Genomic DNA, 27,934 nt, shown 5'->3' on the forward strand with positions numbered 1-27,934 from the left:
GATGTATCTGTATTGAAAACAAAATTAGAAGAGCGATTAAAAACAGGGGTTAATGTAATTAATATGAATATATTTGTCTTAAATTTATAATATTTTCTAAAACTATCCTTATCATTAATATTTTTTTCTCTCTAATTACATCTCAACATATTCTCTCTCTTCTTAGGGATATTTTTACCCTAAAAATAATTAATATATAAAGAACACTATAAATTAGATTTTATAAAAAAAATAACCAATACCACCAATATATGTAAGGAATATGATGAGCCTTATAAATAGAAATGGATGTAGTATATAGGAATCGAGGGAGTACGAATAGTAAACATAATTTAATGTATATGCGGTTCAAATATCCGATTAAAAATAATCATATGGTCATATCATTTTATTAATTGATATGATGTTACATTAATATAATTTTCTATTAAATATTTATTTAAAATACATATAAATTAAAGTCTACTAAAAAAGTAATATTATAATGCTCCATGCAGCACCCGTGTGATAATGTCACCAAAGAACTTAATAGATGACATAAAAACAACAGATTTGTTATTGCTGTATCTTTGAAATTTTAATTTAAATTAAAAATGTTGGAAAAATGATAACACGTGAAATTTTAGGACCAACTTGATACTTTACTCAAAACCTGTTGCAGTATTATCATGTTAGGCGGCTAGTTAAGATTTATTCAAGTTCCCCTTTACCATGATAATGAATTATAGTAATTTTCATGACACATGCATATATTGATATTTTCATATCACACAATAGACATTGTCCTTACATTTGTTTTTGATAAATCTACTTCACATGTAGATTTATATAGTCATTTTTACATCATCAGCAAAAAAAAAAGAGTCATTTTTACATGATATTTACATTTTTGCTCATAAGAAATTTATGAGAAAAATGACTTAATAATATGAATTTTCATGTAATTCATGTCTCGAGGCTTGTATCGAAAAGTTACATGATTTTTACTTAATTGTTTGGAATTTTATGTGTAGAGAAAATGAGCATGAGAATGAGACAACATTCGAGTTATACAAAAAATGAGCAGATAATCGACAGAGAAGAAATCAAGAGGAGTTGATACCATTGAACATCAAAATAAATTAGTTAAAATCAACAATTGTCTAGGACTAAGCCCCAGTCTTACAATAGAAATTACTACTCACACATAGTCATTGTTGGACTAAGAAACAAGAAAAGAGATCAAACCTGCTTGATTTTTGAAGAATCATCATGGACTATTAGATTTTGAGGAGTAAAGGTTTGATTCACCGGGTTTGTTGGATTTGTTAAAAAACATGGTACTAGATAATAAAATTATAATTATTTCATGTATGATTTGAAAAAATATCATTGGACAATGCAAATAAAATGAAGATGGACAAGACAAAACTTAATTTTTTTTAATAAAACAATTATGAAACAACTTTCTGGTACAAAAACTTAAAAGAGAAAGAGTATTTATTACTCTCACTTAATAATTATACTTTTTCTTGTCTCTCCTCTTACCATCTTTGTGATTACCATTGTTGTATTTATCATACCGACCATTGTTGCTGTTATTATCATCCATAAAAAAATTAAAATCAACATTCATTATCATTATTATTGTCATTATCACCATCGTTATTTATCACCACCATTGTTACCATTACCATAATTATTGTCATTACATTGCAAGGGTCGAATCCAACCCTATAAATTAGGGGGAGCTAAATATAATTTAGATGATTTTGTAATAATAAAAAAACATTAATTATTTATTTTATAAGAAACCCTAAAATCTATTAAAGTAATTTTGATAAATGTTTGGTACAACTTAATATTTAATGTTTTTTCAAATTTATATAATGATGTTTAACTTGGTAAATTCAAAACTAGATGCATACATTGTAATGTGAATCAATGAAAGATATATTTGATTCAGACCCAAAAAATCATACATTGTAGTAAAAAACCAAAATTAGATTGGAGCTAACAATGACAAGAAGAACAAATATGAGATAAGAGAAATAAAAAAATATGAATAATAGTGATAAAAAAGGAGAATAGTTATTAATATGTCTCAAAATTAAGTTATCAATTTTTTATATAATGTAACTTTATCTCATAGACAAAGATTAATTATAAACAACATTTAATTCTTCAAATCAATTATAACCAAAAGAAAGAATAATGAAGTCATTTGGTTACAAATATAAATATTTACCACATTAAAAATAACAATAATACATTTTATAAAAGAAAAAAGATATTAACAAAGGAAATAAGTAACATCAAATATTGTGTTTTAAAAAATAAAAAAATTTAATTATTTAAATGATGAAGACCATAAAAATAATATTTATAAAAAAAATGATATATTTGTGTAAAAAGAGAAAAAATATCATTATTTTTGTATTAAATACTATTAAAAGGGAATAAAATATTTTTTCAAGAAATAGAATAAAATAAATAACTAATACTTAAATACTATTATTTCTATAGTCAAATTTTTTAAATAGAAATGATTGGTTCATTATTAAATATTATATTGCATATATTAAAAAATAAAATTTTCATAAATCGGGAGAATGAGATTTCTTGATTTTTGTTGTCTCTCCTCCCACCATGTAGTTATCAGTGTTGTACATCGCCAAAATAATAAACAAGATAAAATAGAATTTTCATAAATCGGGGGAGGAGGGAGGGTCTCTTCTCCCACTATTTCCTTACCAATGTTGTACATCACCATTGCCTATGCTACTCTCACTACCATCGTCATTATTAGTTAATAACTATATTTTCTCTTTCTTGTCTCTCCTCCCACCATGTTGTTATCACTGTTGTAGTATTTATCACACTTAGCATTATTTTTGTTGCTATCACCACCCATCAAATTTTTAACACTCATTCTCATTATTGTTGTTGCTATCACTATCGTCATTCATCACCATGATCGTCACTATTACTACCACTATTATCATTACATCACCATCGCCTATGCCACTTCCACTACCACCACATCACCATTTTTGTTGCCATGTTAGCATTGTCATTATTAACACCATCACCACTATCCTTGTATTTAAGATAATTAATATGAATTAAGATAATATTAAAAAGAGTATTGTAATAAATTAACTTGTATTTTTCATTGTTTGTCAAACAGTATATAAAATAAAAAGTTACGTTGTTACTTAAGTATTTGTCCTATCACCTATGTTATTTTTCTCTTTCTACACTCTGTGTTTATCAAACACACCCTTAAATATTCACGACTACTTGTCCATCTTCTTCTTTTCTTTGTTTTGTGTTTACTAACTCCATGAATTTATGTCCTTTTGGGTAGGTTACTTCTCAACATTTCACTTGACCACACCTACCTTAGGCCACGGTGGCAAGCACTGATCGGATCACTTCTTAAAGGTGGATTCCTAATCTTGCATCATGTGATTAATTCTATGCAAAAGATTTAGCACACTACTCCATTTGAGGGATTAAACCAGATTTTCCTTGGAAATGGGCAAGGTCTTTCAATTTCTTCTCTTGGTCCCACACAATTTTACTCACTTTATAGATAAGAAGAATCAAAGAAAGTGTTTTTGTTATTAATGGTAATATGAGTAGTTACATTAGTTGTTGAGTGTTAGGATGGACTTTAAGAGGCCCAAATATGCTTTCAAAATTAAAATGGCTAAAAGACTATATAGGATATAGTTGATAGTTGTATTATTGTTTTTATTATAAATAATGTGATGTTGACACATGGATAGATAGTGTCCACTAATTAGCATCAATTAGGGTATATAAATGTATTATTTTATGAGGAAATCAATCAATGAAGACATTAATGAATTTTATATTATTTTCCTTTTTATCTTCTTTATTGTCTAGATTAGGTAAATTAGAGCAACCTTAGTTTTAGTTATGCATTATTGAAGCTCTAAATTACAAACCTAATTATACTAGTCAAAACTCAGAGTTAGTTGCAACTATCTGGTAACGACAGTTACAACAACTAACTTACAACTAGACAACTAAAAGAAATACAAGGAGATACTCAAGAAATGTATTCTAATTTATTGTCTTTAAAGCTAAATTGAATTGAAGCAGCGTATATTTAAGACACTTAAACCAAGCACAAAGGGCTTGTTTAAGTTGATAGATTACCTTGTGCAATTAGCAAACTAAGGAAGTATTAGATGATTCAAATCCTGGTGATTGAGTCATATAAACCTCTTACTCAAGTAAACTATTAAAAAACACATTATTAACATCAAACTAAAGAAATGACCATTCGTAGGTGAAAGTTAATGTCAAAATGACATGAACAATGATATATTTTATCACTAGAGAAACATCCCATTAAAAAAAAAAAAACCATGTTGTTGGTTAAAGCCTTTTGCAACTACCCACGCCTTATATTTGTTAATGGAGTCATTAACATTTTATTTTATCCTAAACATCCACTTACATCCAAATGGGAACTTTGTTAGGTGGAAGAGGGACAAAGCACCAAATATGATTCCTATGTTGAGCATAAACTTCTTCATTCATTGTAGAAAACATTTGGGATCTTGGAGGGCTTGCTTAGTACTTTTTGGTTCCACATGAGCTAAAAGAGGGCTTGCTTAGTCCAACTTGTCCATGAAGCAAGACTTCATAGGAACCTTGAGATTTCACAAAATAGTGGTTAGGATGAAACTCAAAAAACATATGATTACCTCTTGCAAATTGGCTAACACTAAGAACTAAGAAGATTAAAGGTAATGGAAGGCGTGTAACTGCTTGTTTAAAACAAGAATAATGTTATAAGGTGAAGGTTGACATCTACTAATATATTATATCTCAACACTATCTTTAACCAATGTGATATTTGAACTTTTCCTCATAAACCTCTTCAAGCTTAGTACTATGGACTTGATGTGTAAATAATATGTGAATGACCCTTTAATATATTTAGGATAAACTTTGATAGCGTATATATTAGATCAATAAGAATCATAGAAAATATTTCTCTTATTGATTGTAAAATGAGTAGTTACATTAGGTGTTGAGACATTGATTTACAAGCCTAATTATTCTGGTTAGTATTCATAATTAGTTGTAATTGTCTATAAATTACGACTAACAACTTGACAAAGTTAAAAGAAATACAAAAAGATACTAAAAAATTGTATTATCTTCCAATATAAAAAATATTATACACATATTTTTCTTATATATTATATTTGTTCTTATTTATAAAAAGATAAGTTATAGTATAAAATATACTATAATTTTTTTTATAAAAAAGAAACAGAGGTGACGAAGTATTATACTAATTTTTTAATTATTTTAAAAATATTACATTATGTACTCAAATGAGGTTATGTAAATAGTATTAAAAATGTAAGTCATGTCTAATCTCAACAAATCACAGTTTAAGTTAATATAATTTACTCTTATTCTAAATGTTCCTTATAGGTAAAAACTAAAAAGAAACTTCCATCCGCTCGGGAAAAGAAAACCGGAAGTAGGGACCAAAGAGCCAAGGCGAGCCTACTCAAAGAAAATAACTAATATAATTTTTTTTTTCCGATGCTGACTAAATACTAATATCAAATTATAATATTTTTTCATTATTACCTTTTTGACCAACTATATATAGCCCATGTTAATCAAATGGTCCATATTAGTAAATATGGAGAATTGGAGATGGTGTGAATGATTGAAAAAAATAAAATAAAATCCTAGACATGAGAGATTGGAAAAGATAAGATCTCACGCACAAAAAACATATTCTGCCGCCGAGTTTATGCACTTATGACATTTATTTAAAATGTGATAAATATTAGTACATAATACTTTATTTAAATAATTAAAAAAATAAACAAATAAATAGATTTTCAAGTGATAATTAATGACGTTTATGTGTAGTCGTACGATTCAAAAATAAAGTAAATCGATTTCGTTCTTCAAGTATTATTTTCATTTATTTTTTGACAATGCATAGATCATATCTTCTCATTCATGATCAAAAGAGAAAATACACTTTGGAATATGAGAATGATAGGGAGGATCATTTATTAATTCTTTTTGGTATTTTTTATGTTTTAACTTTCTATTTTTTTTAAATAATTAATGTTTTAGGATTTTAAAATCTAATTAATGTGTATGTTTTTTTAAATATTTTCTTATTTAACACTCACTATTAGTGGTATAAATATAAAAAATTGAGATATTAAATAAAAATATTTTAATTCAAATATAACAATTTTATAATTACATTAAATATTTATTAATTTATGTGAAATGAATTGAGCGTAGTAGTTATATTTGTACAAGTAGTAGTAGTAGCACAAATAGTGTTTAAAGTAATAAATTTGTACAAGTGGTAGTTATCAAAGCAACATTCAGAAAAAAAAACATTTAATATACATTAATTTATCCTAATGGTAATATATTTCACTTACATCTAAGGACTAATTTGAAAAAAATGACTAAATTTTTGTTAAGAATGTTTTAATACTTGAACGACTATTTAACATGATTTCTAATACTTAAAAAAATACTTATAATATTTTAGAAATATAATTGATGGTTTATTCAATTCAATTTATGATAGTATTATTTCTCACAATAACCATGAATTATCACTTGAAATGTTCAATTGAAACAACAATTCATAATAATCCCAGGAATTAGTAAGACAAAATTTAGTATACAATATAACCTTCCACTAGAGGTGATCGGGAGGTTGTATTTCATCTGGATTGGTATATAAAAAAATATTTTATATTTTGAAATTAAATATAAGTAAATATAACATTTTACTCTTATTTAATAATATTATTTTTCATTTAATTGTAACTTTATTTCGGTGACTATATTTTATTTATGATATTAACTTTTAATGAAGGATATTTTAAAAATAATCTTATTTTATCAATAAAATTAAATAATTTTATTTAACTTTTCTTAATCCGTACAAAAAGTAGTTATTTTTGTTAATATATAATTTTAAAGGGAGTAACTTATAAGAGCTTTTTAGTTTTGAGTCTTTCTTTATTTTGGATTAGGACATTAAACTCATTCCTAAATTTTGGTAGGATATTGTAAAACAGTATTTTTTTTAAATAAAAAATATTTATTATATAAATCATAAAAAATTTTTAAAAAATCATAGATAGCTCTATTTGAGAAATTTTTATCTCCAAATAAAAATATTTATATTTCAAATTTTTTAACCAATGTTCTTGTAAACATAAGTTTGATTTCACATTTTGGTAAATCAAGAAAAAAGAAACTAATCTACGCTTGGTTGAGGGCAGATCTGGTGTGGACCACCACCTCGTAAAGTCATGCAGCTACCGACCACCTTTAATCCACGTGGACGCCGAATCTTCAACACTCGTTGCCATCGGTGCATCGCTATTGGTCGAAATCGCACGCGTCCACGTTTAGCCGCACACCGCCGCACACTGGATTCCACACCGTCCTCCACACTATACATACCGTACATAGCTATATCTATTGAGCGTGCCGAGCGCTAAAACCGAAGAAGAAACAAAAAATTGAATTGCATTGCATTGCTTTTGCTGCGTTGAAAATCCGAAGAAATCGAATTGCATTGCTCCGTGAAAAAAATGGAAAGCGAGAAAGGTGAGAGTTCCAATGAGCGCGAAACTAGAAATCATGAAATGACAAAGAGTTTCGTTTTTTTTAAAGCAATCAAAACATGATAGTGGAGATTTTTGAAGCTGAGATTTTTTTTTTTGGTTCGTTTTTGGTTTGATGTTTTTGGATTTTGGTATTTGCAGCGTTTGAGTTTCTCGGATGCGTTCCTCTCCTGCAGAGGCTTCCGAGCTCGTCTCTGAGGAAGATAGCTCAACTTGTGGATGTCAAACATTGTGGTAAATATTGTTGGAATTTTGTAATTCAATAATTAATGTGGAATAATATTTGAAGACAACTATAATATTTATTTATCATACTTTATTTTATGTGATGAAATTAAGTTAACTGGTTAGACTATTATTAAATAAGATGATATATGCTTAAATGAATAGATGTCTCCGATCTATTAAGAGATAATGAGAACTAAACCTATTAGGTTTCCCAAGATACCGAACCATCATATATAATTTCTTTCTCTATATGAAGAGTTATGAAGGTTTGAGGAATAAAGAAACTCTGATTATTCTTTTTTTCGGATTGAAATGTAAATTGCTGTTGCAGTTGTGATCACATTGTAATAATTAATACGCATTGTGCGCTGTTACTTGAAATTGAAAATGCAGTAACGTGGCTAGGTAATTGGTAGTGTTAGTGGTTGTGGAAATCCACGAAACTGCAATGCAATATAATTGCAAATGTGGACAGTGATTTAAAAGTTGTGAAATTGGAATTTTTGCCATGAATTGTCTGAAAGTATGTTTGGACCTCAGAGAATCGTTTCTTGAATTTTTCATTAAGATGTTATTCCATTCATTGTATCCTAGTGCAGCTAGTTAGTGGAATCTTTACTTAATATTTAGGATTGAAATAATTTAATTGGAAGATTCATATGAATTAATCTTTTTCAGTTTTTGTTTTTGATGGATTCTTGTGTAGAGCCCGGAGAGTATGTTGTTCGCGAGGGTGAACCCGGAGATGGTGTGTACTTCATATTGGATGGAGAGGTATGCTTAAATATTCATGTCGTAGACCTTAGAGAAACAAAAACAGACAGCCAGGTTTCAATTTTCACTATTTCCTATGCAAATCTTCAAAAACAGATGACAAAATGAAAACAAGGTGGCAATTTTGTAATTACTAGTAAAAACAGTAAATTGTAAACTTAAAAGTTTTGTCAAATAAATAATGCCCTTAACTTTTTATTAAAATAATGGGAAACAAAGATCAAATTCTTGATCACTTGGGTCATAGAGGCTTAGATACTATGTCATGAACTAACTATCCCAATAGCTTAAACTTATGGGTGAAACCATATGAATGGTTTTATATTTACCTGTAGCATTTCAATTGACAAATTTACGCTGAAAATCCAGTTTCGTTGCTTGTAGGCTGAGGTTCTTGGATCTGTTAGTGCCAATGATGAAAATCGACCAGAGTTCCAATTGAAACAATATGACTACTTTGGTTATGGTAGTAAACTTCATTCTTATTTCCTTTCATCCCATAGGTTACATACTTGTCTGGTAGTTTATGCCATCTTGAGTTATTTTCTGTTATCGGAGACATGAGAATGTTGTGAACTTGCAAATTGCAGGTTTGTCAAACACAGTTCACCAGGCAGATGTTGTTGCTTTGTCTAAGGTGCCCTTTTAGTTTCTTGTCCTGCTGCTTTCCAATGTCAAAACCTCAGGTTGAGTGTACAAGCAATCACCTGAGATGCACTTAAACAAAATGAATTATTTACTCCTGTGCTGACATGTGGCAGCTGACATGCTTAGTGCTTCCTCATGAGCACTCAACACTGCTGCAGCCAAAGTCTATCTGGAGAGCAGAAAATTCTCTCGAGACATGCTCACCTGTGGAGAATATATTGCATTTGGAGCCGCTCGAGGTTCTCTCAATATATATCATTAATTTGATTATTGATTTAAGGCATTTATGGAGTGATTAACTGGGAGAGAAAAATAATTGTATGTTTTACTGCCTGTGTACATCACTATACTAATTCTGTCCTTCATAAATCTTTTCACAACTTGTTTGTGCATGACTCTCAGAAAAGACATGCTAACATGCATATGGTGAAGATAAGAAATTAAAAGAAAATTGGAAAAAGGAAAGATGATACAGCAATTTAAATATTTTTTAAGATAGATCATAGATGTATGACTGCTATTAGAAAAGGGTAAGTAGAACTAGACTGATGTGGTTGTCCTGGTTCTCTTTGATAGTAAAATTTTGGTATTTCTGTTGAAACATATGGTGCATCTTTGATGGTATGTAGTAATACCCTGGAATTCTGCCTTAAATTAAAGCATTTTCTTATTCTCTTTGGAAGGTAGATATCTTCCAAGGAATTACCCTTCCAGATGCTCCAAGATTTGGAAAGGTGTTTGGGGGGCAGATGATTGGACAGGTATGATCATACTGCTTTATCTTCCATATTAAAGCACACTACCCATGTCAGTGGCATCTTTTATAGATATATTGATTACTGAAAATTTAATGTGCAGGCTCTGGCTGCAGCTTCAAAATCTGTTGGCTCTCTTAAGGTTGTTCATAGTTTGCATGCCTATTTTATTCTTGCAGGGGATTTAAACAGTAAGCATGCTTAATCACTTGACTTTGCTGACAATGCTCTGAATGTGACTTCCCTTTCTACTTCTTTTTACTCATTTTCCTGAGATGAGATGTGTGTCCTATAATACCTTTATAAACTATGACGCTTGAAAGGTTTATTTTCCTTTTCTGGGTGTGGAACATTCTGCTACCATATTTGGTGACTGTTGTCATCATACCTGGCCAGTACAGATTTGCTTCCAGTCTTCTACATGTGCAGTAAACCCCTGAATGGCCACTAAAAGGTGTGGCATGGAATTTCTGACATAAAACTGGAATCCAGGTAGAAGTGGATGATATCACATATGGACTTGTAAAATTTCTTACCCTGTTCCGGAGCATAACTAGGAAGAAATGATTTTTTGGAGAAAGGAATCTGCAATCTCTTGTTGAATTTTTTCTGCATCCATCCAAATTGGTCTAATAAGAATCACAATTCCCCTTCCTCCTTTTGTAATAAATCATCATCCCCATTATTATCCTTTCCCATCTTATGCACTTGTCAAAATCATATCTCAATATCTTAACAAACCAGTCCTGCTGGTTTTGAGTTGTGATTCATTGTTCCAACAGATGGTGAAGACTTTTTGGTCGTAAAGACTGAATTTTCTGCCCAAAAGATAGGACACCAATATTGTATGGGCATAACTAAAGCCAGGAGTTCCTGCATTACAATATTGTATGGACATATCTAAAAGAGCCTTGCTATAATAAGCTATGGGTCTGGACTCCTGCATTACAATAGCTCCTATGCCTGACCCCAAAGCATCAGCTTCAACGATGAATGGTTTTGAGAAATTAGGTGTCACTAAAACAGGTCCCATGATCTATCTTTGCTGCAATGCCTCAAAGGATCACTGTGCATCTAACATCCAGTGAAATTTCCCCTTTTTTATTTAAAAAAAAAAAACTCGGTATTTTCAAGCTCTTTATGGGTCATTACCTAAACTCCATGCTTTAATATAAGCTAGATCTTGTTATCATGAATTACATATGCTGGGGCTCTGTTGGAGAATAAGCTAGTTTTCATGTTGTCTTTCTGTAAGTTTCTGCCAGAGAGTAGATCCTATAGTTGGTCTTTTATGATAATTAACTTTTGAGTAAAAATTGTTGTGCAAAAACAAAACTTTTGAATAAATCATGTCATATATTCTGTATGATTGATTTTATAAAATCTGATGTGTGAATTCCAGTATTATCATACTTATACCATGTTTTTTTCACTACAAATTTATTTGTGTGCTTTAGCTTATAATTAATAAAAAAATTATACATAGTATGGACATTTCTTTTCCAGTGCCAATTACATACCAAGTTCACCGTCTCCGAGATGGAAAGAGCTTTGCTTCAAGGAAAGTGGATGGAATTCAAAAGGGAAATGTCATATTCACTCTGATGGCTTCATTTCAAGTAATCTATATTCTTCTTAACTTAGAAAAATTTAAATTTTTAGTAATTATTTTGTTTTCTGTAGTTGTGAACCTAGCCTTGTTGTGCCCTCCCTCCCTCTCTCTCTCTCTCTCTCTCTCTCTCTCTCTCTCTCTCTCTCTATATCTATCTATCTATTTAATGGAATGTAGTCTATAACACCAAGTTTTAGTACTACACTTCTATTTTAACCTGTGCAATGCACATAAGTTTCTTTTTGTCTTTTTAATTTTTTTTCATAACTGCAAAACACAATATGGCTAATATATCTTCATTTAGGCTGCTGTCAGCATGACTGTGACATGTTCTTTTAACATATATGCTCTTGCTCCAGTCAAGGAATTTCGTTCTGAATTTGAAATAAATTTCAGTTATTTTCTTAATCTACAGAAAGAAGAATCAGGGATGGTCCACCAAGAAGTAGCTATACCATCTGTCCCTGCTCCAGATAAGGCAAGATACAAGCTTATGTCTGTTAAGATTTTTTGGTATGGTGGTTTTCTGATTATTAATATTTTTCAATTTGTTGCTTATAGCTTCTGCCAATGGAAGAGCTACGGGAGAGACGTCTTACTGACCCTCGTTTACCAATGTAAGATTTATTTCGAAGAAAAACTTGGTTGAGGCAATATTATTGTTCTATATGACTATATTTGTTTTCATTTATCTTTCTTTGTATGTTGTGTTTGCTTTTGTGGGACGTTCATGGGATCTCCTCTATTTATCATAATGTATCTGTCAGGACTATATAAAGGCTACACATGAAACTAAATTATGTTTTTTGATCTATTGGGATTTGGGTCATACAACAGGGAAACCCATATCCTTCCCATCAATCCATCCTTGTTTCAAATTTGAATCTGGAATCTCCAAGTTGGGGTGCCTGGTCCTTAATCATCGAAATGTCTGATTGGTTGAAAAACTCCTCAAGAACAAATTTGCCTTTGGGATATTATCAAAATGACGTTTCTTTATGAATTTTAATATGATGAAAAATAAAATTGATGGAAACTTTGGATTTGTTTGGTTTGAGAAAAACTATTTTTTATTTCTTGTTTTCAATCATAATTACAAAAATTTCATCTTGTATAGGAAACACTAAAAAAATGAAATGTTTTAATCATTTCTTATACAAATCTTTGAACACAAGAAACAAAGTCACATTTTTCTAATTATTTGTGAAAACCCTTACGTAAATACATAAAATGTTTTTCCAAACCAAACAATCGTTTAAACATTTTCCTGTGAAGTTTGTTTTTGCATTATTTGATTAAAAAAATGCAAGAAAACTGGCACATGACTTTCAGGTTTCAGTGTCAGTATTAAAAAACTAAAGAATTCTGGTTGAGTGACCCACTGTTACATAGTCATCCATGGAATGCTCTGAGGATATTGTCATAGACGTAAGAATTTTCACAGTATATTACTATAAGCTTTTGAATACTTGTGCACCATCAACAATAATTTTTTTTACTTTGTTTTTATTTGGGGCTCTTTAATATTACATAAAAGTAAAATGTAAAGACTTCTTATTTGGCCAAAGGATGGTATGATCATGAACTATGTTGATAAGTCTGCATGCTGATTTTCTGCACTGTAATGACAAAATTCTTTGCCTCAGAACCTATCGGAACAAAGTAGCTACATCTCAATTCATCCCATGGCCCATAGAGATACGGTTATGTGAATATGAAACTGCAACAAATATGACAAAATCTCCTCCCAGGTTAGTCAGATGTTGTGTCTGCAATTTTTCACTTACTTTTATTATCAGCATTTATGCAATGTACTGATCAGAAAGATTTGGAAGGGAGCATCGCCCTCCTTTCTCACCAAATCATTTTTCCAAATGTAACCTTAATGCCTGATTTTTTAAATGCTAGATATTAATTTGAACTTGTGTAAATACTGTTTGCAGTTTGAGATACTGGTTTAGAGCAAAGGGAAAACTTTCAGATGATGAAGCCTTGCATAGGTACATACATATCTTCTATTTACTTTCTCTGTGTCTGGATCTCCAAGTGTTTTAGCAGAATTGGTAACTCAATTAAAACTTGGCTTAAATGTAATTTTAGCCCCTGTGTAGTTTTGATTCCTCTATTCTAAAATAAAAACATTTAGTCCTCCGGTATTTTAAATTCCACAATTTAATCCACCTATTTTAAAATAAATATATTTAGACCTCTATTTTTGTAAAATCCGTAATTTTGGTCATTTCATCAAATTCAAAAAACATTAATAATAATAAATTAACTTGATGTGACTCAAATTTAGTGATCTTACACAAGATAATTTGTTAAATCTATGTTATAATCAATGTTAATATCTTAATAATTAATATTTTTAGTTTGAAAAAATGATCAAAATTATAAATTTTACAATAGTGGGGACTAAATGTCTCTATTTTAAAGTTTTGAAAAATTTACAAACTAAAACTGATTTATGTTTTCAATTCATACTTTTCAGTTTTCTTTGTTTCCAGTTTTAAAAAATTGTTACCAATTTTATCATTTTTCTTTTAATTTGTTAGAAATGGCACTTCTATAACCTCCCTCTTGTCCGTGTCACAACTCACAAGACAACACTAGTACTGAATTTGCCTTTACCACCACGCGCAACCTTAGCGCCAGAACATTCATCATGCTCTGTCTGTCATCCACAACAACCTCAAGCCACCCCACAATCTGTAGAGACTGCGACGTTCGTAACCTGCTTCCCTTCATCTTCATTCTTCACCCTCGTCATTTCTGCTTACCACGCCTCCCTTCAAAACTTCACAAATTTCATATTAAAGACAGACACGTAAATAAATCAAACCTAGAAATGTTTTGTTTCTTTTCCCTTTTCCGAGAAAGGGACAAAGAAAGGGAAAAGGAAAAAGTTCCTTTTAATGTTATTGTTTATTTGTTTCTTCTGGAAATTTGATTCATCAGCTTGGTGTGAAAAAAAATAATAAAAATAAAACATTTTGAGGTGGGAATCAGATATCCAATTGGAATTTTGATGAAATGTGCAAAAGGAGGTGTGGGGAATTTGTGTTTAGATTTGAAGCTGGTGAATGTGATTAAAATTGCAGGAAAGGGGAAGAAGGATGGTTCGGGAAAAGGAGCATCGGGTTTAGATTAAGGCACTGCTGCAACAAGAGCCAAATCTCATTGAGCAGTTCGGCGCCGTCAATATTGAAGGTAGAGAGGAAGGTGGGGGTCAACAACGATGATGTTGTTCTGCTCAACGTCGGAAATGTCAGTGGCTTTTTCGAATGAGGGAGGGGCGAAGCATTCACGAATGAGGGGAGCTATTACAATAGTTATAAAAAACTTACAACTTTGGATAGGAAACCCCTTTTTTTGGTTTTCAAAATTAGCCTATTTAAGTGTTTTAAAATTTGGTTAAAAACCATTTTAACACCAATTTTGCCAAACAACTTTTATTTCCAAAATTTCATTTCAAAACTAAAAACTACAAACTGACAATACAAAATTAAATGTTTTTATTTTGAAGAATAGAGGAACTAAAATTCCATTTAAACCTTACTTACAACTTTAACTGATGTGCGAAACCAATGCTTGCATCCATTAGAGCCCTGTGACTGTGAGACTGCCTGAATCTGGTTGTCTTGGAGTAGCAATGCGATACTCTCTTTAGTATTCTTAAACAATACGTTGATTTCTTGCATTTTGTAACTTTTTCATACAATGTATTGCAGGTGCGTGGTGGCATACGCTTCCGATCTAATATTTCTTCAAGTAAGTTTGAATCCCCACCGTGAGAAGGGTTTCAGGACACGTTCTGTTAGTCTGGATCACTCGTAAGTATCTGAATCCTACAGGTTTCTTGATAAGTTGTTTATTTGTTAACATTAGAAAATGTGGGGGCATGTGCAACAAGTTTTTCAAGGTATGAATTTGCTTTCTTGCTTTTTGTTAAATACTTTTTTGATTTTTCATTTCAGTATGTGGTTTCATCGATCCGTAAAAGCTGATGACTGGGTGCTATTCGCGGTGAGTTTCATACTAGTTTCATTCTTGTTTCTCATGTTTCATTTTGGGGAAATAACAGCAAAAGATTTTTTCATAATAATATTTCCAGTTAATGATCAATGAGCCAAATCAATATTCAATTGTTACTCATTCATCACTTAGGTCCTATTTGGTTTACTACCAAAATCAATTTTACACATGTTTCAAGATAAAACTTATGGTTGAGATTTAGGCACACATATTAACCATGTTTATCATTTTAAAATCAATTCTACTAAATCTAAATGAAAGAGGAATCCTATGGTTTACTGTCATTCTGTTAACTCTTTTGTATTTGAATTTAATGATTATGCACTAATCTTGTAAAAAGTTTTACCCTATCAATCAATCAGTAATCATTATTATATAACTTTTAAAGTAATTATTCAAAAATTCAAAAAATTTAACATACATGATAATTTATTCCATTAATTTGTTGTTATTTTGATTGCAAATTCATTTTTCTATGTAGATCTTTACTCCAAGTGCCTATAGTGCACGTGTCTTTGTCACCGGCCAAATGTTCAATCAGAAGGGAGAGGTAAAGCATGATCAGATTATCCAATCATTTTCGCTCTTTCTATGTATAGCTTTGTCTTACAGTGTGCCACTCTGTTAATCTTGCAGCTTCTTGTATCATTGGTTCAAGAAGGACTAGCCAGGAAAATTAATCCCGGAAATTCAGCCATTAAATCTAAGTTATGAACTGCTGAAAAATGCACAGATTAGCATGTATCCATTTTATAGTTATTTTAGAAAATTCCACGTATCCATAACATCTTAAAATCTAAATTTATATGTTAATTTTTGTATTGTTCTAAAAATGCTTCTTTCGTATATACTATACAATAAATTTGATAATGCTCCAAACAGATTATAAAAATGAATAACCTAACTCATCAAAAGGTTACTCTGAAACAAAGTCCAAATTATAATATTCATAAAATTGATAGTATAATTAATAATATACTCAATAATTTCATTGGTAAATAATGATTTAAACAATATTTCAAATCATCAATTAATATTAACCCACGTAATTTAATTAAATTCAACAACTTTGTCTAATTACCGTCAAAGCATGATACAGAATAAAATGGAAGTAAAAGCTTAATCTTTAAATGGAATAGATGGAAAATAACCTTGGTATTCTTTTGTTTGAATATTTTAAGTGTGGTAAATATCTTGATACTGTAAGAAACTATATCTAGTAAAAGAGTGATATGTTCTTGTACCATAGAAGCAAAGACACTAAGATGAAGCAATGTAAAAGCCAGATTTGAGTAATTTACATATAAGTCACAAGTTCAAATTTCAGTACTATCATTGTAATAAGAAAAGAAAAAAAGTATCATGCAACATTGATACATGTATCTTAATATAATGCTTCAGATTGACAAACATTTAACACTTATCACACATTGACATCAAATAATAATCCGGGTAGAGCAGAACCCACAATCATTTGATCCTCATTCCCCAAATCACCAACATCAACAACCACAGTGCTAAGCACTCTCCCAACAATAAAAATGCTTTTACCAACTGCAACAAGTTGAAAGGGTGGTCTAGCATTCAAAGGTAATAGCCTTCCAACGGGTATCCACTCGCGTCTCTCTTTAAGCGACATCATTAACCTAGTTCTTCCCAAACTCTGATCCAAGACATAAAGGGTACCATCAACAACTACAGGACCTCTCCATCCTGAAACCATGTCATCATCTGCATACTGCCATGTCCCACTAGATGGCTTATATACAACAGCAGATACATGAGGAGTTACAGGATATTTGCTGGTACATCGGACGTATATATTCCCATCAAGAACCACTGAATGTTTAATTTCAGAAACAATTTTAGGATCTGTCTGAGATGTCCAACAATTTGTCAAAGGGTCAAAAGTCTCCCAAGAATGATCACTTGAATTTGAACCTCCTCCCCCGATAACATACAGTTTTTCATCTGAAACTTCACAAGCAAAGTTGTACCTGAAATCTTATGTAGAAGAAAATAGTGATCTCTACAGTGCAGTAGGGGCTAAAATTAAGACTGAGTAGGACAACATGCAGTTTTGTTTTTGATAGCAAAATATAGACAGCTAAAATTGACAGAGATTTTCTTTGACCATATTATGAAAGCATGATGCCATATTAGTTCTTGATACATCCATCAGTTTCCTTCCTCCTTAATCCCACTTCCCATTTTTATTCATAAAAGAACACAAGACAGATAGATATAAAACTTTTTAATTCTGAAAATAATACTATGTTTGTGGCTTAGTTTCTAGTTTGCTGGTATCGTCGATTCGATCTCAAAGGTTCATGTAACTGCAATAACTACCTAAAATCTATGAATAGAAATAAGGATACTTACCTAGCAGTTGACAAGGAAGTAGCTTGAGCCCAACATTTTGAGGAGGCATCATATGAATAAACCTCGTCAGTAGAATCTAGAAACTCACTACAACCACCCAATAAGAATAGCTTATTTCCCAAAGCTTCAAAACCCATGCCTTTTCTTTTCGATAGTTGAGGCAGAAGACCACCAACTAGCTAGTAGTTTCCTATATCTTCTGGAGTCGGTTGGATCCAAAACATAACACAAAATCTCCTTTGATTTGTCGTTCCACAAAGCATAAATCCAGGTTTCATCGAGTTTGTGCTTTCGGCGATAACATAACCACTCTTCACTGCAAATTAAGTCCCTCCATCTCTTAGAGACACACTTGAGGACAGAATGATATTTTCTAGGAATTCTTGCCAGGCACATAAGAGAAATATCATCTTGAAGGCCACAAATAATTTGATAATTTGTGGCTTCTACTTCATTGTCACTATTTGATGATTCTTTTCCTTATCTGCATGCTCCATTTGATAGTACAGAGGACCTGAAAAGGAAAAGAAAAATGTTGCTAAAACCATCAAAATTTCACTTGCTCTTTCAACTCATTTGTGTGTACATTGTACAACAAACATCTAGATGTTGTGATCCCAATCTGAAAGTAATGTCATGGCAGACCCAAACCTTAAAGGGTTTGTGTTAAGGCACAAACAAGATCAAGTTTTGTGTGACCAGCTCTGTAGAATTTTTAAGGCTTAACATTAAGACAGTGAGTGCACAAATCATGTGATTTGACCTTTTTTTTTATTCACTTCAATCAACTTACAAGTCTCACTAAAAAGCCTGCAGACTGAAATCATGTGCAAGCTCACAAGCATTTAGTTAACATGTTGAAGAATGAAATATCAGACTCCAAAAATGTTTAGAAGTTTCTAGCTATTGAAAAACAATTTCCTTCTCCTTCAACCTACATTGTCCTTAATTTTTTCACTATACCCCTCTACAGAACATGATTAAGTGCGACTTAAGCATGATGTGAAGTGTGGTCACTTTCTTGACAAAACACAATTTACAAAAATACGTCCATTCCATTTTTCAGGCATTAATTTTCAAAACATACAATACAACCAGACAGTGCAAACATGCACAAATATATGATAGGTATCCGATATGACAATACAATTATTCTAAAAATATATAGGATTCAATATGTAACAAAAATAATTAAGAACTTTCTTGGACATTACTTAAAATAAAATAAAAATATGAATCATTATCATCATAAATTACTTTATATTATTTACAAATACAAATAAAAATAGTATTATCAATCTTATTCCTTTCTTGAAATCATCCATAAATAGGGTAATTTCTATTTTTGATTTGTCAATGGACAATGTTTCCATGTTTCTATATTTGGATTTTCATAAATTTTATCATAGATTTGGATATTACTGGTAAAGTATCCAAGAGTGTCGGTATCGGATACAAATCTATGAAGCAAATTGAAGTGCTTCATGAGGAGAAACAAACTTCTTTTATCAAGTTATACCAAACACAATACTCTTTTAACTTCAAGCATAACATTTTCATCCTATTTAAGGGGCAAAGGAGATATATGCACAAGTTGCATCAAATCACATAAGTATAACAGAAACAAGGTTCCCAACTTCTTTACACACACCTTCCATGCTCTCACAATTTCACATAAATAGAAAACTCACTAACCGAAAGCAATCACTGCAACTCCAGATCTAAAAGCAAAGAGGAACACAATTTTCTCATTGATTGCCAAAGTTTTGATCATGCAAGTAAATGCTGAATAATCTATGAGACCTAAATGGAAGATCGAGTGAGAGAAAGGGAAAATTCTAATTATTTATTTATTTTTGTGTTAGGGGTAATGGAAAAAGAGAAAGTCACCTTGTAACGAAACTAGGGATTCATCTGAGAAGTGCACAAACCAAGAAAAACAACTTCATCTCAGTCCTGGAGATATTTTTAGTATCTTACGAATTTCCTATTTATTTTATTAATAAAAATGCAGGAGGAAAGGTTAGGGCCGCAGTATAGGGCAGAAAAAAGGCCAGGACTTTAAGAATATTTATAAAATAAATTGAACCTTTGACATGTAACACACAAAAATCACAGAACTTTAACAATATTTATAAAGATATTTATAAAATAAGTTGATTTTTTGACATGCAACATACAAAACTGTCTAATAATATATAACGTGTTTGGTTTGGTGAGAAATTCTCTCACCATGTGTCTCATAGCATGTTTGCATGATTCAATGGAGAATCCTCTCACTGTGTGTCTCATGTCACAGTCTATCTTTTTTTTTTTTTTTCTATTTTTGTTTGTTTGTTTGCATCCGAACTCCTCATGTCTACAAGGATCGAGCACTTTGAATCCATCCCTTTTTTCTTGTTTTTTTTTTTACTCACTTTTGCTATTTTCTTTTCGGAAGAACTAAATTAAATTGCACTTAAGTTCAGTCATAAATGTATGTGGATAGCAAATACATACATAGGAATGCATAAAACAAGCTTAAAGCAACCAAAATAGAGGCTTAACAAATTAAAGATTGGTAAATTAAAGATATACCCCACAGTGACTTTCCAAAGTTCAAGTAATTGAAAGTTCCATAAATAAGGAGTCAGCGTGTTGAAGAAAAAGCTATAGCTCAACTAAAATTCTGAAATAATGGAAGATTAAGAATAGAAAGGTCCATCTCTTCCCTAAATTCTAAAATCGTGGTTAGCATTATACACTGTCATATAAACCTTGGCTTTCAAAATGTAGTCTCGGATATAACTCTGTATAACAAGGTTGTAGGGCCATTCGCGTTGGAAGACTCGGATATAAGTGGAGAGTTACGCAGAATCTTCAACTCACGCTCACTCCATATCTGGTTCAGTTGAAGCAGTTCAAGGGCAGGAGATCGATAGACGAAGTGCACAGTTGCAGTTGAAAACTCTTGAGATTAGGGAGACAAACATCGCAATCACAAGGAATAAGGAGGCACTCGAGCTTCAAGGTGACAATTGTGGATAAACCAGCAGAAAGTGATGACTTTGAATTTCAATCTTGTAACCCTACGTGGATTAGGTCTAAAAATTTGTAAGTGATATGTAATGATCATAAATTTACAACTCTATTCATTGATATACCCTTTTTTTAAGCAATAATTGGTATACCAAAAAATTTAAAATTATCATTTTTTTATTGGCTTAAATCTTTTATTTAGTCCATAAAATTTAGTATTTTTTTTTTCATGCTTGTACATTTTTTTTATTTTTAGTTCTTATAAATTATATAGTGCTTTAAATAATTTTTTTACTATTCAAACACTAATTAAAATGTTTTAAAGACTAAAAAAAATAAACATAATTTGGAAGGATTAAAAATAAAATAAAAAATTATAATGACTAAAAATATATTTAAAATTTCGTTATTTTATTTAAGTTTAAATTTTATTTCAAAGAAAAAATGATTTCAATTTAAATTATAAAAAAATGATTTTGAATCAATGATACAATTAAGTATTGAGTATTCTAAGGTCATTGTACTCTCTTTTCCTAGCCAATATTCTCATCACTCAAGGCAAGTACTGTTTCACAAGCCTCTCTAGAGGTAATTAAATGATTTCAATTTAAATTATAAAAAAATGATTTTGAATCAATGATACAATTAAGTATTGAGTATTCTAAGGTCATTGTACTCCCTCTTCCTAGCCAATATTCTCATCACTCAAGGCAAGTACTGTTTCACAAGCCTCTCTAGAGGTAATTAATGCTTCATAATATAAGAAAGGACATAATTAAAAATTGACCGAATACAGGGGTTGTTTGAAGAGTATTACAAAGAACATAGGAAAACAAGCTTGAGAAGACAATTCCATTGACATCGAGTTATAATGGAATTGTAGAGAGAATGAATCGTAACAATGTACCATCAATGATAAAAATCAGGTGTATGATCTTTCATGCAAAACTATCCAAATCCTTTAAGCAATGACAACTACAGCGAGTTTGATTTTTTTTTTTCTCCTTTTGTGCCACTGTTTCTTAATTATAGTCATTTGAGAGTATTTGGCTGCAGTACTTTAGTTCACATTCCAAGATATGAGAGGTCCTAGTCCTAGCTTGATGAGAGATCCAAATAATGTGTCTTCCTAGGTTAAGTTCATGAAGAGTTTGATTGGATCCAATTGGTAAGAAAATTAGCAAAAGAAAAGATGTGATATTTCTTGAAGACCAAACCATTGAAGATTTTGAAAAAGTTGAGAAACAGATCACATCAGTTGACACAAGAAGTTACATTAATGTTGCACCTTAACCTTAAAAAAAATATATTTTGAATCTCTGTGATCAATTGTTAAATGATAACGTGTCAGTTAAAAATTTCAAAATTAATTTTTTATTGTTTAAAAACAGTCGGTATTCATTTAGATAATTAAACTACAATTTCTGGCTGTTTAAAATTGGGTATTACGAATCATGGATCTGTTGATTTTTTGTCAATACGGGCATGTGTCCCAAAGTTAGGAAAATGAAGAATGTGTTTCTGGTCATTTTTGTATTGATTTGTTAAAAGGAGTTTCCGAAAGTTTAGAAATTTAGCTCAATAACAATCTGGGTGGCTCTTGTGTTCTTAATTGCCGTGAAAAAAAATTGAGTGGATATTCTGTTGATATTTGATGATGGAAAGAAGTCAAGATTTGATTTTTTTTTGTTTTTGCTTGAATTAATTCTGGCAATTTTTAAACCATATTTTTTCCAATCAAGCCTTCCCTTAAATTTTCAGTTACGTATTTCTATTAACCCATTACAATTTTGAAAAAAAAAATTAAAAGTTTTAGTTATGAAAATACTTTATATAACTTTATCAATAGTGTTTAAGTCTTTATCAATAACATTCTTAATCAACCTTTATATACCTTTCCCCAGAAAACAAAATTTTACATCTTTATAGTATTTTCTGAACGTGATCATTGATAAGCATATATATGCAGGAATTGTTTGTTTTAATTTATTTTTAAAAAAACTAAATAGGCATTTAAAGAGTGAGATAAAAAAAATTGAAAATTATATCCATATTTCTGTTATTGATTACAAAGAATAGCATGCTAAAATTTATAATTCAATAAAAGGTTAAATTAATAATAGTTGGTAGTATAAATTAACAATTTAGTAGTCAATTATGAACTTAGAAAATCAAGAAAAAGCATAGTCTAATATGTACGGTATTATTAAAACTGCAGAAATAATTTAATACTAATGATTCACCTTAAATTCTTAATTAAACCCGCAGCCCACATAGGTTGAACCTAAGGTAAAACCTATGGAAAGCCAAGTGACAAAATAGAGGCCTTTAGCTTAAACTTTGAAATATCAAAACTTGCTAGCTAATCCTTTAAGGACGAGTGATATGATCCATGTCATAGCTAGAAGCTTAGAACTCGATAAATTAGATTTTGATGTCAAACTTGGACCAAATAAATTGTTGCATGAAAGCAATGAAATTTACTTTCGACGGCACGTACAGGGACTCCCATTAATACAAATAAATTTACTAATTTTAATATATATGTAATTTTCGTTACAACAATTCAATATAGTATTGAGGCGTGGAAGCTTGAATTGGATGCTATAGTACTATTGTGGTCCTTTTCTAGCAAAATCCATCAGTGACGAAACTCCTAGTTCTAAAATAAACAAAAGACAAAGATTGAGAAAAAAAAAATTACACATTTACAACTATAAATTACCATCTAAATGTCACCCTTTTCAGCAAGCACACAGCAAAAAACAACGTAGAAAAGAGAGAACATATACAAAATGAAGGTTTCTAACTCAATAGCATCCTTTGTTCTGTTGCTGATTCTCATTTCAAAAAATTGTTTGTGTTCTGAAGCACAGCAGTGTCGTCCAAGTGGGAGAATCATGGGAAAGAAGCCTCCTCCTGGAGAATGCAACAAAGAGAATGATTCAGATTGTTGTGTGCAAGGCAAGGCGTACACAACATACAAATGTTCGCCAGCAGTTTCAAGGCACACAAAGGCTGAACTCACTCTGAATAGTTTTGAAAAGGGTGGAGATGGAGGTGGCCCTTCAGAATGTGACAACCAGTACCATTCCGATGACACACCGGTAGTCGCACTCTCCACCGGATGGTTCAACGACAGGAGTAGGTGCCTCCACAACATCACCATCAGTGGAAATGGCAAAAGCGTGGTGGCTATGGTGGTCGACGAGTGTGACTCGACCATGGGATGTGATGAAGACCATGATTATCAACCACCTTGTTCCAACAACATTGTTGATGCCTCCAAGGCTGTCTGGAAAGCCTTAGGTGTGCCTCACAATCAGTGGGGTGGATTAGAAATTACATGGTCTGATGCTTAATCTAATTAATGCTACTCTACTAGTACATGCCTGCCTTCTATCTAGCTATTCTCCATGTGTTGTGTTGGTTAATTAATTTGTCTAGTGTGTCATGTAAAAATTGTTGTATGTATTGTCATATATATATATATATATATATGATATTGTTATACATTTTCAACTATATTGTTATAAATTAGGGCTGCCAATTAATCAAAAAGGAACTCGATCGGAGGATAATTGTTCAAGTGGATTAGGGTACAAAAAATTAAACAAACATTTTAGTCCCAAAATATAGGTAAAACCAAATTTTTAGTATTCTAAGAAAATCTGATTAAAAATCTGAAACTAGGATAGCCAAGAACATGGAGTTACTATCAGTGTTTTCTTCTCTTTTTTTCAGCAGAATACTAGATTAAAAATCTGACACTAAACATTCATGCAAATTATTCCCAGCACTACAACGAAAAGCCGTGAACCACTCAGGAAATTAACATCATCATATGCTTGCTGCAATGTGATAGCAATACTACACAAGCATATAGTAGGCTCAAGAGAACAAGTGCCATATGAACCTACCAGAATCTGTTATAACAGAATTCTATCCCACTACCCCACCCATTTGGTTATTCTATTTTACCTACCGTGCAACAGCACTTGGACCTAGTCTCATATTATAAATAATGTACTCCACCAGAAGTAAAGAAGAAGAGAAGAATTATGAAATACCAGCTTAGTGTAGCTTAGCATAGAGTAGCTTAATTTCAGTTCGTATCAATTGGTCCGACCTGCCCTTCTCTGCCGCTCTTCAATGGCAGATGCCGAACCTTTTGACGCCAGCCTGGACCGGCTCGAGGCAGCCATGGCCAACCTCACTGCAGTGGATTCTGATCTCCATGCATCTCACCTTCATTTAGACACGCTCCACGCTTCCATGCTCTTCAAATTAGATCTCATTAGCCTGAAACTGGATACCCTGATCTCCCGCCAACGCTCCCCGTCATGACGAAAAGTGTAAGAAAAATCTCCTTTATTAATGATCCATCTTCAGGACAGTACCTTTACCATATCCTCCATCTCCGTCAGTCCCTGTTTCTTTCATGTGTCTTTGTAATTAATCAATCATGGTATTGATAACTTCATAAAGTATTGCCATTTGACTAAGTGCATGTGTGAGGTAATAAGAAATGTGGGTATAAGTAATCAAACAAGTTTAATTGTTTAAGAGGTGTGCAAAATAACCGGTTCGAACCAAACTATTTTAGGACTGAACCAAACCGAACCAGTTTAGGACCAAACTGGTTCTAAAAAAAGAACTGAACTGTTTTTAAAAACTGGTTCAGTTCAAATCAAACTGTTTTTATAAAGTGTGGTTCACTTATAACTGAACCTTTTTTTTCTCATTAACGAAGTTCTGGTTGCGTGACTGTCACCTGACACTTGCTTCCTTTTTTTACTGAACCTGATACTTGTTTTAATGCTGTTGATTGGAAAGGAATGGCTTATACATTTTTAACCCTGGATCCTGGATATTTACAAATGATGGCTTTGTGTTGATCATGGAAGTTTTATTTTATATTGTGGACGAGCTTTCGGCTTTGGTTTTCTTACCAGCAGTTATTTGATTTGAGTTTCTCTGCCTAGGATGAAGTGAAATTTTACAAAAACTTGAGTGTTGAGTTTACAACGAGTGTTTATCTGTCACACGAAGCGGTCAATGTTGTTGCTGCTCGACTTAGTAGGGTGGAACCCTCGCTTAGAAAGGAGGTAGTTGAATACATGTGTGACACAGATTCTCATCTCTGGAGTATGAGGCGAACTTCTACAGTCCGATGACAGTGTTTTCTGGAATTCTCTCAGTTGTAAGATGGTTAGGGGAAGTTTCCACATGGAAGCATCCTATAACAACAGTGCTGGTGCACATTCTTTTTCTGATGCTTGTGTGTTTCCCTGAACTTATACTGCCAACCGTGTTTCTATACATGTTTGTCATCGGCATGTGGAATTGGAGGTTCCGGCCAAGGTGGCCTCCTCACATGAACATCAGACTCTCCTATGCAGAAAGGGTGACCCCGGATGAGCTTGATGAGGAATTTGACACATTCCCCACCTCAAAGAGCCCCGACATTCTACGTTGGAGGTACGATCGGTTAAGAAGTGTGGCTGGGAGGATCCAGAGTGTTGTTGGAGATTTAGCTACTCAAGGAGAGAGGATCCAAGCTCTTGTGAACTGGCGTGATCCTCGTGCCACTGCCATGTTCATGGTATTTTGCTTCGTGGCTGCTATTGCGTTGTATGTCACACCCTTCCAGCTGCCTATTCTTCTGACTGGATTCTACTTGATGAGGCACCCCATGCTTCGAAGCAAGGTGCCGCCTGCTCCGGTTAATTTCTTCCGCAGGTTGCCTTCTCTCACAGACAGCATGCTGTAAATGGACACTCTTGGTGTGTTCTTGAATCTTGAAAACTTATCTGCTGCTGCCAGTGTTTGAATCTGGCATTAGTTTTTGGCAGTGGTTGTAGAATCATTGGAGCTATCTCACTTTGTGTTGGTTTATTGAGTGTTGACTGTTGATGCAACTGTATACTTAGTGTGGTAAAACTCCAATGTAGTTTTCATGTTAATCAGCGTTTGTGAACTTATGTTCTATGCTTGAATGGCTCGTGACTATGTTAAATGATCTGTCTAAGCTCTTAAGTGACTAAGAAAATTGTATTTCTAAGAGGAGTATTGAAATGATCTTTGGGCTCAATTTGTCACTCCTTAAAAAATGAGGGTATAATATTTAGAGATGAGTATTGTAATTATATGAAAATTTCTTTCTAAATATTTTTACTAATCAATCTTAAAAGAAATACCAAAGTGTGTGAGTATTTTCTTGTTAACATGAGGATGCTATAGAATTACATTGCGATTTCATATCTCCCTGATTTCAATTAATTTACAAACTAGCAGGTGGGTTTTGAATCTTTTGATCAATTCTTTAACAAACTTAACATGTACATGTGTGTTCACAAAGTGTAAAGGAAGTGTACACATGCATGTGTACAATAAAATATGAAATTATTAAAATTGTAACCGTTGGGAAATCCTATGGGTAAAATGGGGGGATTTGAAGTGTTGTAGAGTCAAAGTTATCAAAAAATGGATAATCAGAGGCGTTACAAGCGGGGGAATCAAACCCCTAACCTTTCTGTTCTTTTTTCTCCTTTTATTATCCAATTAATCATATAACTTATATGTTATTCAACCTTTTTATTTTTACTCAATGACCCTCTCACTTAAATTCAACATTAATCTTTTCCCTTTTTCGGACTTAACACATTAATGTGAATCCGGCCACTATCAATTTGAACAACCCTTAATCTATTATTTGACGTTTTAAAATTTCATTTTTTTATTTTCGTATCAACACAATTTTTCTCTTATTATCAATATTTTTCTTTTCATTTTTTTATTTACAAAAATTACAACTACAT

The 27,934-nt window shown here is 31.8% G+C and overlaps 2 protein-coding genes and 2 pseudogenes across 4 annotated transcripts; 3 read left to right on the forward strand and 1 right to left on the reverse strand.

Moving 5' to 3' along the window:
• The first annotated feature begins 7,504 nt into the window (after positions 1–7,504).
• LOC114405748 (acyl-CoA thioesterase 2-like) lies at positions 7,505–16,592 on the forward strand. 2 transcript variants are annotated; one of them, XM_028368230.1, is made up of 17 exons: positions 7,509–7,644; positions 7,803–7,895; positions 8,596–8,663; positions 9,048–9,129; positions 9,254–9,300; positions 9,425–9,550; positions 9,995–10,072; positions 10,170–10,257; positions 11,573–11,685; positions 12,094–12,156; positions 12,240–12,295; positions 13,325–13,429; positions 13,622–13,678; positions 15,410–15,511; positions 15,656–15,704; positions 16,195–16,263; positions 16,350–16,592. In XM_028368230.1, the coding sequence occupies exons 1-17, from the start codon at positions 7,629–7,631 to the stop codon at positions 16,425–16,427; spliced, it is 1,290 nt and encodes a 429-aa protein (XP_028224031.1). In that variant the 5' UTR covers positions 7,509–7,628; the 3' UTR covers positions 16,428–16,592. The 2 variants fall into 2 exon arrangements, 1 of the variants encoding a protein (XP_028224031.1); XR_003665294.1 differs by lacking the exons at positions 15,656–15,704; positions 16,195–16,263; positions 16,350–16,592 and adding an exon at positions 14,780–15,313 and having other exon boundaries at positions 7,505–7,644.
• Positions 16,593–17,136: 544 nt separating this feature from the next.
• On the reverse strand, positions 17,137–19,869 carry LOC114405609 (annotated as a pseudogene).
• Positions 19,870–23,877: 4,008 nt separating this feature from the next.
• LOC114405750 (putative ripening-related protein 1) lies at positions 23,878–24,635 on the forward strand. The gene has a single exon (XM_028368232.1). It carries the CDS (start codon positions 23,909–23,911, stop codon positions 24,473–24,475), a length of 567 nt encoding a protein of 188 aa, XP_028224033.1. The 5' UTR covers positions 23,878–23,908; the 3' UTR covers positions 24,476–24,635.
• Positions 24,636–25,265: 630 nt separating this feature from the next.
• On the forward strand, positions 25,266–27,160 carry LOC114405610 (annotated as a pseudogene). Its single transcript, XR_003665279.1, has 3 exons — positions 25,266–25,453; positions 25,950–26,019; positions 26,099–27,160. The product of XR_003665279.1 is annotated as an FT-interacting protein 7-like (transcript).
• Positions 27,161–27,934: the final 774 nt, after the last annotated feature.

Source organism: Glycine soja, chromosome 3 (assembly GCF_004193775.1).
Source record: "Glycine soja cultivar W05 chromosome 3, ASM419377v2, whole genome shotgun sequence".
NCBI classification, from domain to species: Eukaryota; Viridiplantae; Streptophyta; class Magnoliopsida; order Fabales; family Fabaceae; genus Glycine; species Glycine soja.